The 13,898-nt window shown below is 44.2% G+C and overlaps 1 protein-coding gene across 3 annotated transcripts in view; it reads left to right on the top strand.

Moving 5' to 3' along the window:
- The window catches only part of ASNS (asparagine synthetase (glutamine-hydrolyzing)), a 112,171-nt gene that overhangs the window by 30,038 nt on the left and 68,235 nt on the right, over positions 1-13,898 (top strand). For all 3 annotated transcript variants that reach the window (XM_029588938.1, XM_029588939.1, XM_029588937.1), the window contains 4 exons: positions 498-683; positions 2,364-2,465; positions 7,383-7,510; positions 7,700-7,826. In XM_029588938.1, the coding sequence (XP_029444798.1) occupies positions 498-683; positions 2,364-2,465; positions 7,383-7,510; positions 7,700-7,826 (543 nt within the window). The remainder of the gene's footprint in view (positions 1-497; positions 684-2,363; positions 2,466-7,382; positions 7,511-7,699; positions 7,827-13,898) is intronic.

Genomic DNA, 13,898 nt, shown 5'->3' with positions numbered 1-13,898 from the left:
TTAATCTTCAAATGCATTTCCCCTTTTTTTTTGGTTCTGCAGTTTCCTCCTTTTGGCTTCTAGCTCAATTGGAAGCAGGCACCTGGGCTATAGCAATACCATGATACGAAGCTATCCAATTTTTCCCCCATTTTGTCGGCCACTACCCTATCTAGCCCTTACAGGTTGTGGCACTTTTTCAAATCTGGTTGGCATGCACCCTGAATCTGGCCACTGGATATCGCTGTTGTGCAGTGGCTGAGACTCCCTCCCAACCCCCAGGCCTTGAACACGTCTTCCGCAGCATCCTCATCCCTGTCAGGCCTAAGGTGCAGAAGCTGAGCCTGGGAATCAGACGCAGCTCTCTTACATGGCAATGCCTAGCCCTACCACTGAACAGGCCCTGAATTCATTCTGTTTTCATTTTCTGGATATCTTTTTATGATGAATAATCTTCCTTGATTAGTTGGCGTGGAAGGGAGCTTTGAAGTCTTATGCTTGTTTTCTCATCTTTACAGGCCTTATCAATCTGAAGCATTCGACGTCTTCCATTCCCAAAGTCGAGCCTTTTCCTCCAGGACACTATGAGGTGTTTGATTTAAAGCCAAGTGGCAAAGTCGTATCTATGGAGCTGGTAAAATACCACAGCTTTAAAGAGGAACCACTGCATGCCGTCTATGATTCCCTGGAAGTATTACCCTCAGGTAATACAGAGAATGGCCACTTTGTTTTTGAATTGTTTCTGATTCCTACTGACGCATACTATGCACATTTTTTGTCAGCATTAATCAAAGTATACATTTTGTGCTCAAAATGTTTTTTCTCTTTTGCATTTAGAAAAGTGGTTTTTTTTTTTTTTATAAAATAAGGCCTTTGCTGGCCAATTCTGCACCAAATTTGTTTATCCTAGATGTATTTGTTTGCTCCTGTCAGAGTTTCCCAGCCATTTGGATTTAAATGTGGCCTGTCCCACTATGCACTCTTGCCTTAAGAATTAAGATAAAAGGCCCTGTTTACTAAACTACAGTAAAAATGTGTGATACTACTCCATTTTACTATGAGTAAATTATTGTGGGATTTATTTAGCTGTAGTACCCAAGGACTGCAATTTAGTAAATACTGCAGTAATTTGCCTTGCATTGTTATAGTCCAGAACTTTGTGCATTCCTGGCCATGGCAATACACAACAGCAGTCTCCTCCTGCCCCCTAACATCCTAGGGCCACCATGTTTTTAAAGGGGCCGCAAGGCCATTTTGAAGTCTCCCTTTCCATACTGAAATCCATGGTGGGCTATGACTCCTCCCCACCCCCACCCCCACTCAGGCAATAAATAGTGCAAATAAGTCACCCTTGCCTTGAAAAATTCTGCCAGCCTGTTTTGGAACTCACCCCCTGGACCTGGACCTCAGGCTTACTCTGGACTGGTATAGTGGGGGCAAGAGGGATCCCCACGCTCCTATCCTGCTAGTGCCTGCCTGACCCTAGGTGCTTCTTTGCTCCCTTCCCCCAAATCATTATTTTTTTCTTGCATTGGGCCTGAAATATTTTGTGCTAAGCTGCGTTATCGCAAATTAACACGTTAATGATTAATAGAACATTTTAATTGGGTAAATATTGCTTTTAAAGCATCAAAGAATTGTCTTAGGCAGGGCACAAGGAGATGATCCTCAGGTTCTTATGTCCTGCATCTGGGCTTACAAAAAGCTGTAGCTCAAGCAGCTCTCTCTGTTTATGGCTGTAAGGCAAGAGGACTCTATTAGGAACTCTCAGTTTAAGCTGCCTGGAAGTGAAAATTTGGTGTCATGGAGTACCAAGTTTACAAGTCATTCCTTCCCTTTCTCAGCAACTGTAGTTACTGACTGCACAGCACTCGCTGTCTCAGCTAGCTGAGAAATAAAAATGTTAACAAAGGAAAACCAAAATATAAGGTGATACCTTTTTATTGGACTAACTTAATACATTTCTCGACTAGCTTTCAAGAGCTAATAGTGTCTCTTCTTCAAATCAGAATTCATATGAGCAAAAGCTGACATTACCAGGAAATGAGTAGTGTAGCTACCATAAGTGAATCATAAAAGGCATTCCAGTAATAAGGCTAAGGGGCTGAGGGAGTTTCAGTGATCAGAAGGTGACAAGCAGTAAAATTTTATGGGACATAATGTGATAGGAAATCTAAGCCTCTGAGATCAGTGGAATTGACAGAAAAGGACTCTGTGACCTAGGAATTGTTGTACTCATTCAGCCCAGCCACTGTGAAATATACTAACTTTAGTCATATGTATTAAATTAAATTGCATGTTCTGTATTACATTGCACTTCCATTAATCAGTGCTTTGTAGTAAAATAATGCATTACATATCTTTATATTTTCTTATATTTTTAGGTTTTGACCTTGAAACAGTGAAAAGTAACATTCGACTTCTCTTTGAAAATGCTCTTAGAAAACGCTTGATGGCTCATCGAAGAATTGGTTGTCTGTTATCAGGTAAAAAAAAAATTGTAATTCCCTGTAAGTACCCGGATCAGCCCAGACTCCTGGGTTTATTCATCTGTGCCAGCAGATGGAGACAGAGAAAGTAAAACTGACACTGCTTCATATACCCTGGTGCCTCCTGCAGTTCCTCAGTATTTCTCTATCTCCAGCAGATGGTGGCTGGTGAATATCCCTGCAGTTTCTTCAGTATGCCCAGTATTTTTTTATTCCTTTGAGCCTTTCTCCCAGGGGTCAGGGTTCCTGCTCAGGGATTCCTACCCTGTTTGGTTGAGGCGGGCAGGCTGGGGGTTGGTGACCCTTTTGTGTGCCCGGTCCAGGAGTAGCCGTGGGGTGCAAATCTGGTGGTCCAGATCCCTCCCCTCACAAGGTCACTTCGGTGACCATTTTTCTCTTGGCTCTGTTAGTGTTTTTTTCCCCTCTCCTTTCTTTAATTTGCTGTATTGTGCTGGACAGCTCTCTTCAGCTTTAGGAGAGGGGACCAGCTGTATTAAAATTAAAAAAAAAAAAAAAAAGGGGGGGTGGTAGTTAAGCAAGCAGGAGGTTGGTGCAGATCCCAGGAGGCTAAATCGCTGTGGCCTTTGTATAGCATGTATCTCTGGGGGGGCGGCCTCTGATCTCCCGCTGCCTGCGAAAAGGAGGAGAGTCTGTGCTAGCACAGTCGTTCCAATTTCACAGCAATTAAATGCTTCTGGCCGCGTGCAGCCTTCTGTTCCTTTACCCAGGGGAGCGGCGGCCATTTTGGGATCCCTGCAGGCCTGCCCACGCTTTCAGGGCCAGATGGGGATTTCCCTCCTCCGCTTTCCCCAGTCCACCCGGGTCCTGTTGGGGGACAGAGGGATTCAGAGGGCGCCCTAGGTCAGGGTCCCCCACCACCGGGGGAGAGGCCTCACGCCTACAGGCTTTTCCTGCAGCCGCTCGGCCTTTCTCGCCTCAATTTATCCTGCTGATGCACTAGGCCTTTTTGGCACAGCAGGAAGGCCTTCCTGTGCAGCAGGGGGGATCAGAACCCTCCCGCTTTGGCCCCTGAGCCAGTCATGGGGCCGATTGGGCCTGGGATGCCGGAGACGCTAGAGTTTTACGACCTCTTGGGGGGGAAACTCGGTTGGTTTCTCCAAAGGAAATTTGTAGAGCGGTGACTTGGATATTGCTGCATACCTTTGAGAGACACTATTGGCAGGATGTGGGGGACCCAGAGTCTCGATCTTTTGGTGAGAGTGTCTTGAGAGTGGGACTCTCCAGGTCCCATCCTGGTTAGAGAGCTTTGGTACATCCCAGAAATCTGGACTGATCCAGGTACGTCCAGGGAAAGGAAAATGTTATGGTTTAGCGGTGTTTGGGTGGATTCTTGGGTACTGTGGCAGATGACCACACCCACGGGGAGGAGCCCCGTGTTGAGCCACAGTACTGGGCTAGACTCAGGATGCACAAACACAGATTTTAGCTCTTTTATTATACAGCTTGATGTGTACCGCCAGAGGTGGCAGTAGTGAGGTGATCCAGAGAAAGCAGTCCCGGGACCCTCGGCAAAGGGAACCCGTCTCATCACATTGGTATAGGGGATTCCGGTGTGGGTTTTCCAGGCAAGGCAATGCTGTAGATGAGACAGACTGAGAGTTAAATTATTCACTATATGGTATCTGTAGGTTGGTGATTCCACCAGGCTGAAGTAGATGGTACAGGCACCGAGGCAGGGAGAGCAGGCCCTCGAGGAGCAAGTACTTGATCCCAGTAAGGCACCTGAAATAAAGTAGAGGGCCCCCAAGGAGCGGGTAGCCAGGTTAGTCAATACCCCGAAGGGCAGAGAGAGAGAACTTCCAGCGGCAGCACGGAAGCGGCAGAGTAGCTTAGACCGAGACCATTCCAAGTCCAGTCCTTGCTAACTCAATTAGCTAGCAAGTAAGGGCAGGCTAAATACCCGGATGGCGTGACGTCACTTGATGGGGACACCCCCGAGGTTCGCGCCATTGCTGGAATAAAGACGTGGGTAGCGCATGCGCACGCACCCTAGTAGGCCGTTGGGAGGAACATGGCGGGAAGCAATGCCTTAGCCGTTCCGGGGACGCCGGAGAGGGCGGTTTGCAGATGCGGCGGTAGCCATTTTCCCAAGGTAAGTGGGAGGAGCTGAGAACAAGGTGAGGCATACGGGGCAAAGCCGTCTGAGACCGACGGACGCAACAGAAAATTGGTTCTTACCTGCTAATTTCCATTCCTGTAGTACCAGAGCCCGCCTGACTTATAGAGGTGGAGAGTCGTCTGCTCAGCTGTTGTATTTTTGACATAGAAGAACATTTATATTCCAAGTTTTTTAATACAAGTTTTTATACCAGTTTTGTTATACAAAGTTTTGAATGCCGGTTTTTTGGTATCGGACTTAGCTTGGGTACAGGTCAAAACTGAGGAACTGCAGGTGGCACCAGGGTATATGAAGCAGTGTCAGTTTTACTTTCTCTGTCTCCATCTGCTGGCACGGATGAATAAACACTGGAGTTTTTTTTAATTGGTTTCCCATTTCATTAGAGCAATGCATACAGATTATTCCAGTTAGTCCAGAGGGTCAGGTGATCAAATGCAGCAGCCTTTTGCATTGTGCGCTCATATCTTCATATTTGACTGTAGAAAACCTGTGGCAACTGTATTAGATGCAGTAGATCCACCTCTGGCTCTACCTTTAAGGTTCATGTACTAGCTCCTTTGCAAATGGTGCTTTACTTGCTAAATTGTGAGTTTGTAAGTATTTTTGCAATTTAACGTACACTATTTTTCCATTTAGGGCATGAAGCATCATTTGTGAAATTTTTCACATTTGCAAACTAGTAAAATTTTGCATGCAGTCATCTACACACAAAACTTTATTCAGAGTCACAATTATTGAGCTATTGCAGTGCAGTATGATGCAAAGCTGCTTATTAATTATGAATTTTGCAAAAACTGGCATGCAAAATTGTTTTTTCAGACCGGTTTTCACAAAACCCCCCCCCCCCCTCACTTATTTGCAAACCTTTTAACAGGAATTTCTGTATGCAGTTTTTCTACACAGCTCATATGGGGCAGTCTCCTTTGCAAAACCATGTAATGTAGTACACACAGACCTTATGGGTCACATTTTGTTGTAGGAGGGTAGTCTTGTCCCTGTCTGACAAAGTAAGTTCCTATGTCACTGAATTGAAAAGGCTTTATAGACATAGCAACTTATGTTCACCCCTATTTTAAAATTCCAGGCATAGACAGTATAATGACCAGCAAGCATTAGGAAATGTTCCTCTCGTAAGCATTCTCTAACAGAGAACAGGCTGTGTCTGCCTGTAAAAATCTCAGTAACTGCAATCACACATTATCCAGAAAGGGCCATTACCAAGGAATTGAAAGGTATTTATCACCCCAGAGCTGAGTAGGTCAATCTTGTACAACTTCTAGTCCCTTATAAAAATGTTATGCTTCAGGTAATAGTCTCCAGCATAGATTTGACAATGAGCTACCAGTGTAAAGGTGTGAGCTAAATATAAGTAAAAAATAAAATAAATGCAGGAGCCTGTGTACTAAACTGCAGTTATTTTAGCTAATTAGTTCATTCAGCTTTGCTTGTAGTGTTTGCTTTAGAATTCAGCCAATAATAGTCCTATGTACTGAGCTAGTGATATGCAAAATTAACATGCAGTAAATTTTCTGTTGTAATGCTCATTAGCATGCAATATCAGACGTAATCCGAAGTCTTAGCTAAGTCTTTCCTGCCATTCAAAAATTACCCCATGATAATTTTAGCAAGCCTCTTAACCAAGCATGCACTAGCCCCGCAGGACAAAGAGATGAACCTGATCGTCCAGGTCACTTGGGAACAGAACATCCAGGCTACTTGTGGGCACTATTGTAAGCAGATGACCACTGAAGGGATAAAGAGAACAGGCAAGTGGGAGAAGTAAGATGAGAGGGAGACATGGAGAAAAGAGAATAGGTGGTAGGAAAAGAAGATGATGAGGAGGGGAAGGATGGAAAATGGAAGGGGGCAGGGGACAGCGTGGATTAGAGAAATGGAGGGAAGAGATGATATAAAGGGAAAAATCTCCTTCATTCTCATCCAGAACTACTGAATGCAGATGTGGCATTGGCGGCAACGAGCAGGGCAGGGACATTGCTACCCAAAGCCAGGATCTACAAACTTCTTTTCTGAATTGAAGACATGGAACTTCGTCTTATCCAGGGCATGGAGCACTACTTGCTACTCCTAGGGAAGGAATACAATAAGAAGTCCATTGTCAGGAAAGGATAAGATGAGGAAGGAGAGAGCCATAGCTGTTGCCTGTGTAGGAGATTACTGCAAGAGGAGATTCTGGACCTGCAATGGACTGTTCCACAAGGCCATATCTCAAATACTGACTCCCTCTCTCAGCAGTGGTGGAGGGATGCCATAATCTGACCAGATCTAGGCCATAGAGAAAAGGCTGAAGACTGTTCTGGAACAGAAAGAGGTTGAAAGAGCAATACAAAGGTGCAGAGCCAAGAATCCTGCCTCTGTGCTGCCTGCATGGCTGCTTCTTCTGTGGTAGTAACAGAGGACACTTCTTCAACCTCCCTTGCTTCTTTTGTGGGTTTCTTCTTCCATCTCTCACTCACTCTTACCGTCTCCTATTCACTTTCTCCCGTTCTTCTTTTTTGCTTCCATCTTTCTGTCCCTCTTTCCATCTCTCTCTGTTTCCTTCTTCCATTTGCCAATTTGTCTGCAGCCAATGTATCAAGAGATGCTTATTTCTGACCCCTTTGATAGTGGTTACATGCAGTGGATTTTGAAATATAAGCCGACCGCTGCTCCATCATTTTCCTGTTACTGTATGAGGCTTGTTCCATCCTCTGTGTACTAGCATATTCTGAACGGTGCAGGTTTGGGTTGAATAGTCTTGTTTCTTCTTCCGAAAGGTGGGTTGGATTCCAGTCTAGTTGCTGCAGTGCTCTTGAAGCTGATAAAAGAAAACAGTATATCGTATCCTTTACAAACCTTTGCAATTGGAATGGAAGATAGCCCAGATTTAAATGCTGCTAGAAAGGTAAGTTTTTTTTTTTCATTGTTGCGGATTTCACTGTCTAGGCACAACATGTATTCTAGTAATTCAAACTAAATTAAAGATTTAGTGCACAGGTTGCTCAGTAAATCTCAGCTGACATTTTGTATTCAGAATGGAATGAAATGTTTTGTGTGCGCACAGCAATTGACAGCGCTTTCTGTTATGTCACAGGTAGCTTCTCATATTGGCAGTGAGCACCACGAAGTCATGTTTAATTCTGAGGAAGGAATTCAGGCTGTAGAGGAGGTTATATTTAGCTTGGAAACTTATGACATCACAACAGTACGGGCCTCCGTTGGTAAGCGTTTTAAATAAATTACTATTTTGGATGTTGTGGAAAGAATCAAAATGTACTATCCATAATAGCTGGTAAGATTTTCAAGGATTAAAGCAATAGTGATTGTGTAAGGAAATGGAAAGTGTCCCTATGGGCATCCCTACACAAGGCCAATATATGACAGGAGCCAGCAGCAGACATGAATATATTGTAACACATCCTGCAGTATTTCCACGAAGGAGTAGAGCAGACTTTATTGACCTTTTTGAATAAGCTGTGTGCTGTAATTTCATGAAGAAAATCCAGTGAAAGGACAAACAGAGGTTCTGATTGCATCATTCCATAACTATGTTTAGCTGAATTGGGTAGGACACTGACCGAAAACCACAATTTGCTGAAGCAATTATTTTATCTTGAAAGAAATGGAAACTAGCCCCAAATCAATTAGGCTGATTTAGGTTTAATCTGCTGCAAGACTTTTTTTTTTTCCTCATGCACATCATCTCTCTTTGTGACAGGCATGTGCCAACGATTAGAGTTTGAGTTTCGCAAAATTAAATGGCCGTATTTCAAAGAGTTTTCAAAAAAGGAATGAATTGGAAGAGACCCCTCTGAAAAGATAACTCTTCGATCCATCTCTAGTTTCCTGCAGTAGTTTTTTCAAAATTCTGTGACAAATTTCCGTAACTTTGCATAAAGATTCACACTGCTATGTATGAAAGTAAATTTCTTATTGAAAACCATTTGTTTTTTTAAACATTTAAATTATAAACAAGTAAGTTAAGGCACATAAGTTTCAAACTTTTAACTGTGAAATGTCACTTTTGTTTTGAATTGAAATAGTACATCCATCCTTCTTATATTTTTCTTGAGAAGGTCCTTATCTTTCCAAGAATGTGCATTTATGTAACTTCCAACTTGCTGTTTGCATTGTTGCAGGGGCACATAGGGCTCTTGAGGCTATTATCCCAACTCCAGTCTCTCTGTGCGATAGCTGAGCAACGTTTCCAGGCTGGAGACACGGACTCCAGGCTTTTTTCATGCACTTTCACTTTCTTCAGCACATGCAGACACCACAGGTAAACTGCTTACCTCATAGCAGTGAACTTAATCTTTTGGTTAGGTTAGAAATGGATACAGGAGCTGCCTCCTTCTGGAGATGTAGGGGACCCCTGATCCCAGCTGGGCTTGCATACTTATCTTGCCCCAGCAGGGTCCCGCCCAAAGAGCTCTTTCCCTGTAGGATTTAAGGTAGACCAGGCATCTAGCCTGGTCTTGCACGGGTTAAGGAGGGGAAATAGGGCCACTCCTTCACACTCTTACCCAAGTCTTTTTGACCCCCAGGGCCAGATTGTTTTTACTGGCGGGGTGGGGATGAAGTTCTCCTTCAAGGCCCTGGGTATAGGGAGTGAAATTGTTTCTTTCTACTGGGAGAGATATAAGATCTCTTTCTCCTCGGAGGATGTGAGTGCCAATAATTCCACAGGAGACTCTGGGTGAGTGTCCAAAATTTAAAACTTTACTGAAAGTATTCTTAGATAAAAAGGTTTAAAATTCTGCACACAAACCCAACCTTGACCCTTCCTCCCTCTCCAACTTTCGACCCATTTCCAATCTCCCCATCTTGGCTAAAATCCTTGAAAAGCTTGTCAACGCTCGCCTCTCTGACTACCTTGAACTTCACAACATTCTACCCTCCACGCAATATGGTTTTCGTAAACATCTGAGCACCGAGACCTTACTACTCTCCCTTTCTGATACCATAATCAAAGGAACTGATTCTGGTACTTCTTACCTCCTTGCTATGCTGGACATCTCTGCCGCTTTCGATACTGTTAATCACACCATACTAATCAACATCCTCAGTAACATCGGTATCACTGGTACTGCGCTCGCCTGGCTCAAATCCTACCTACAAAATCGCCTATTCACAGTCCTCTCTGATAACTATGAATCTGACCCTATTAGTTTAGATCAAGGTGTCCCTCAGGGCTCTTCCCTATCTTCAACCTTATTCAACATTTACATGCTTCCCCTCACACTTCATCTACGCAGATGACGTGCAAATCCTCCTCCCCTTCTCTGACTCCCTCCAGTCTGCTCTCCATACCTGGGACTCATGCCTTACCGCCATCAACAAACTCCTCACCGACATGCATCTTGCTCTCAACCCTCAAAAAACAGAACTTCTCATTATTTCCTCTAAACTCCCTCTTCCCCCTGTCCCCACATCTCACTCCTCCCTTACCTTCCACTCACACACCCGCAACCTTGGTTTTCTCCTTGATAACCAACTCTCCTGCAAACCCTACATCAAATCCCTCCTACGTGACTGCTACTTCAAACTCCAAACTATAAAAAAAAATCTCAGGCCCCTCCTACACTTCTCAGATTTTCGCACTGTTCTCCAGTCCATCATATTTTCCAAACTCGATTACTGTATTGCCCTACTCCTAGGCCTCCCCTCCAACCACACCAAACCTTTGCAACTTCTACAGAATGCTGCTGCCCGTATCCTCTGTAACACAAGAAAACGAGATCACATCACACCAACCCTCATCGAACTCCACTGGCTACCAATTCAATCACGCATCCTGTACAAAACATTATCCCTCATCCATAAGAGCATTACCAACAATAACCTCCATTGGCTCTGCCCCCCTCTCCTTCCTCGCTCCTCCACAAAACCCACCCGTCCTGCCCTTCAAGGAACCCTCCGCACTCCCTCTATCAAACCCTACAAACTGCTCTCCACAATGAATAGGGCTTTTTCCCTCGCCGGCCCTACCATTTGGAATTCCCTCCCTCCTGACCTGCGCACAGAGACATCCACCCCAAAATTCAAAAAGAAACTCAAAAGATGGCTTTTTCTTCAAGCCTACCCGTTTGCCAATTCGTCCTCATAATTGCTAACAGATCCCATATGCATTTGTCTCTGATTATTTTTTGTAAATACTTGTAAATTTATGTAAATTTAATTTCTGTACACTAGTTTTCCCCTTTATTTGACTACTGTTTCCTGCTCCCATGTTTTAATCTCAGTTACTGTTCCCATGTTTATTAATTTCCTGTTTTCCCATGTTCTAATTTCAGTTACTGTTCCATGTAAAGGCCTTTTTGCCTATCAGTTCTAAGTTAATTGTAAACCGATACGATGTGCAAACGGTTATCGGTATATAAAAATGTTAAATAAATAAATACTTAAAATTCTATAAAATTTTGCATACTTTATATTGATCAAAATATCACAATGTACTAGACAAGTTTTAAGTAATTCATTTAAAATGTAATACAGAAAAAGGTTGTTACTTAAAGATGCAGAATTTAAAATATTTTGAGTAGAATTTCTCTAGAAGATCACTGTAAGAGTGTCCTTTCCACTCTCTCTCCCTACTTCCCTAGCCACTTTGCCCTCTCAGGCCCCAACTCCTCCTCCTGCCAGTATCTCTCTCCTCCCCCTCTAGGCTCAACTCCTTTCACTCTGTCTCACTCCTAGAGTTTGACCCCTCTCTCAGTACTGCCCCTCACCCAGGCTCCGTCTGTTGCTCTCTCTCTCTCAGTCTCCCTTTCTTTAGTGAACATACACACCCGCTCATACAGACTCCCTCTCTCTCTCTAGCACACACATCCTTTCTCTCACACACATACACCCTCACACAGGCTCCCTTTCTCTCACACACATACACCCTCAGGCAGGCTACCGATTTCTCTCTCTTACATATTCCTTCATACAGGTGCTTTCTCACACATACACAATCTCTTCACACAGACTCCCTCTCTTAGAAACAAATAAGCATCCTCACATACACACAATCTCTTTTTCACTCACACCAGCTCCCAGTCTCATACACTCCTTTACAATCTCCTTACATAAACTCCCTCTCTGTGGCACCCACTCTCATGCACCTTCACGCTTGCTGTCTCCTCCCCCCCTCCCAGGCTCATAGGCTTACACACACACACATACACTCACACTCACCCTCACTCTCACACAGGGCCTGCTTCATCTTCACTGGGGCTTTCATCTTCAATGTGAGTGGGACGAGCTCCGCTTGCGGCACGCCAGGGCCTCGGACATCTTCACCAAATTCTGCACGGAAAATAGTAATTCTGCAGAGGGAGGGAATTCTGTGCAAATTCTGTACTCTGCAGTAATGCAGAATTCCCCAACATCGGTTCTTGGCACAACAGATGGATATTATAGTTTTCAGTCTGCGCAAGGGTCTGTCTCTCTACCAGGGCAAGGGAACTTTTTCCAAGCCTTTCAAGACTTGGAAAAAGTAAGGTTCCCGAGTGGGCAGGGGTATACTTGCTTAGGCTGAAAACCCCTCCTTCAAAATTTGTAAGAAAAATGGTAAAACTCAGTCTTTGCACAGAGTCCCAAAATTTTGCTTCCCCAGAGTGAAGATTCATGATGGGGGTCCTCAGAATAATCTCAAAATGGTCTTACTCACAGTTCTCCAGAATGTTTTTCTCTCTCTCTCTGGATCTTTTGCAGAGAAAAGGTCCAGCTGGTGGAACACCCTTAGTTCTCATGATGTTCCTCTATTAAGGCAGGAAGGGGGCAGCAAAATCTTCCTCCCAGGTCTAACTCAAAAATCTCTTTTCTCCAAATACCAGGATTCACTTGCAGTGGGTCACCACCATATCTCTGTCCTAGTTGAGGGTGAAGCGGGGCAGATCTTCCCTGTCCTGGTCATTTTAGGAAGAGATTCCCCTGTAATCTCTTTCCAGGCCAAAACCAAGGCTCTGCCAAGGCTTCCCTCAACTAAGGTAAAAATCCTGAAAGAAAACAACCTGGTAGACAAATCCAGCTAGTCAAAGAGTGGACTAAAAGGGCAGTTTCTTGACTTTTTCCCAGGGACAACAGGCTGGAGTGCTTGACTCCAAAAGAAGGCCCAAAAATAAACCTAGGAAAAACCTCCCCTGCTTCCATTAAACTCCAAAATCAAAGCTGCCCTGCCCACTCTTGCAGTATTGCAAGCTGCTTTTATAATCCCAGAGGCTGGGAGGAGGAGGAGCTATTCAGAATGGTGCCTCCCCACTTCTCTACTGCTACCTCTCCTAGCTCAAAAGATTTGACTAGTGCCTTTTGATAATGAACCCAAAGGATCATTATACCTGTGTATGCTAAAAATTGCCCTCAGTGGGGTGAAGCATGATGATGAATCCATGCTGGCTTTTCTCTTATGGGCTGCTCCTGTTTTCCTGTTGCTCTGGTAAAGCATAAGGGTAGGGTTTGTACCTATCCAGCAGCTGAGTCTTTGATGCTGGCGGGAGCCATTGAGCATTTTGTCAACAGGCTTCGGAATGCCGTTATGGTTTGGAAGAAACCATTGAAGGTAGCAAAGAGGGATGGTGCACCATAGAAACATAGAAATGAAACATAGAAACATAGAAATGACGGCAGAAGAAGACCGAATGGCCCATCCAGTCTGCCCAGCAAGCTTCACACATTTTTTCTCTCATACTTATCTGTTTCTCTTAGCTCTTTGTTCTATTCCCCTTCCACCCCCACCATTAATGTAGAGAGCAGTGATGGAGCTGCATCCAAGTGAAATATCTAGCTTGATTAGTTAGGGGTAGTAGGGGCAGTAACCGCCGCGATAAGCAAGCTACACCCATGCTTATTTGTTTTACCTAGACTATGTTGTACAGCCCTTGTTGGTTGTTTTTTCTTCTCCCCTGCCGTTGAAGCAGGGAGCTATGCTGGATATGCGTGAAGTATCAGTTTTTTTCTCCCCTGTCGTTGAAGCAGAGAGCCATGCTGGATATGCATTGAAAGTGAAGTGAAGTATCAGGCACATTTGGTTTGGGGTAGTAACCGCCGTAACAAGCCAGCTACTCCTCGCTTTGTGATTGCGAATCCTTTTTTTCTTCACCCCTGTCGTTGAAGCTATGCAGGATATGCGTGAAGCATCAGTTGTTTTTTTTTTTTTGTTTTTTTTGTTTTTTCCCCTGCTGTTGAAGCAGAGAGCTATGCTGGAAATGCGTGATGTATCAGTCATTCTCCCATGCCGTTGAAGCAGAGAGCCATGCTGGATATGCATGGAAAGTGAAGTATCAGGCACATTTGGTTTGGGGTAGTAACCG

Source organism: Rhinatrema bivittatum, chromosome 2, assembly GCF_901001135.1.
Source record: "Rhinatrema bivittatum chromosome 2, aRhiBiv1.1, whole genome shotgun sequence".
In the NCBI taxonomy this organism is placed as follows: Eukaryota; Metazoa; Chordata; class Amphibia; order Gymnophiona; family Rhinatrematidae; genus Rhinatrema; species Rhinatrema bivittatum.
Note: the sequence above shows the minus strand (reverse complement) of the source record. Positions and strands in the feature narration are given on the sequence as shown.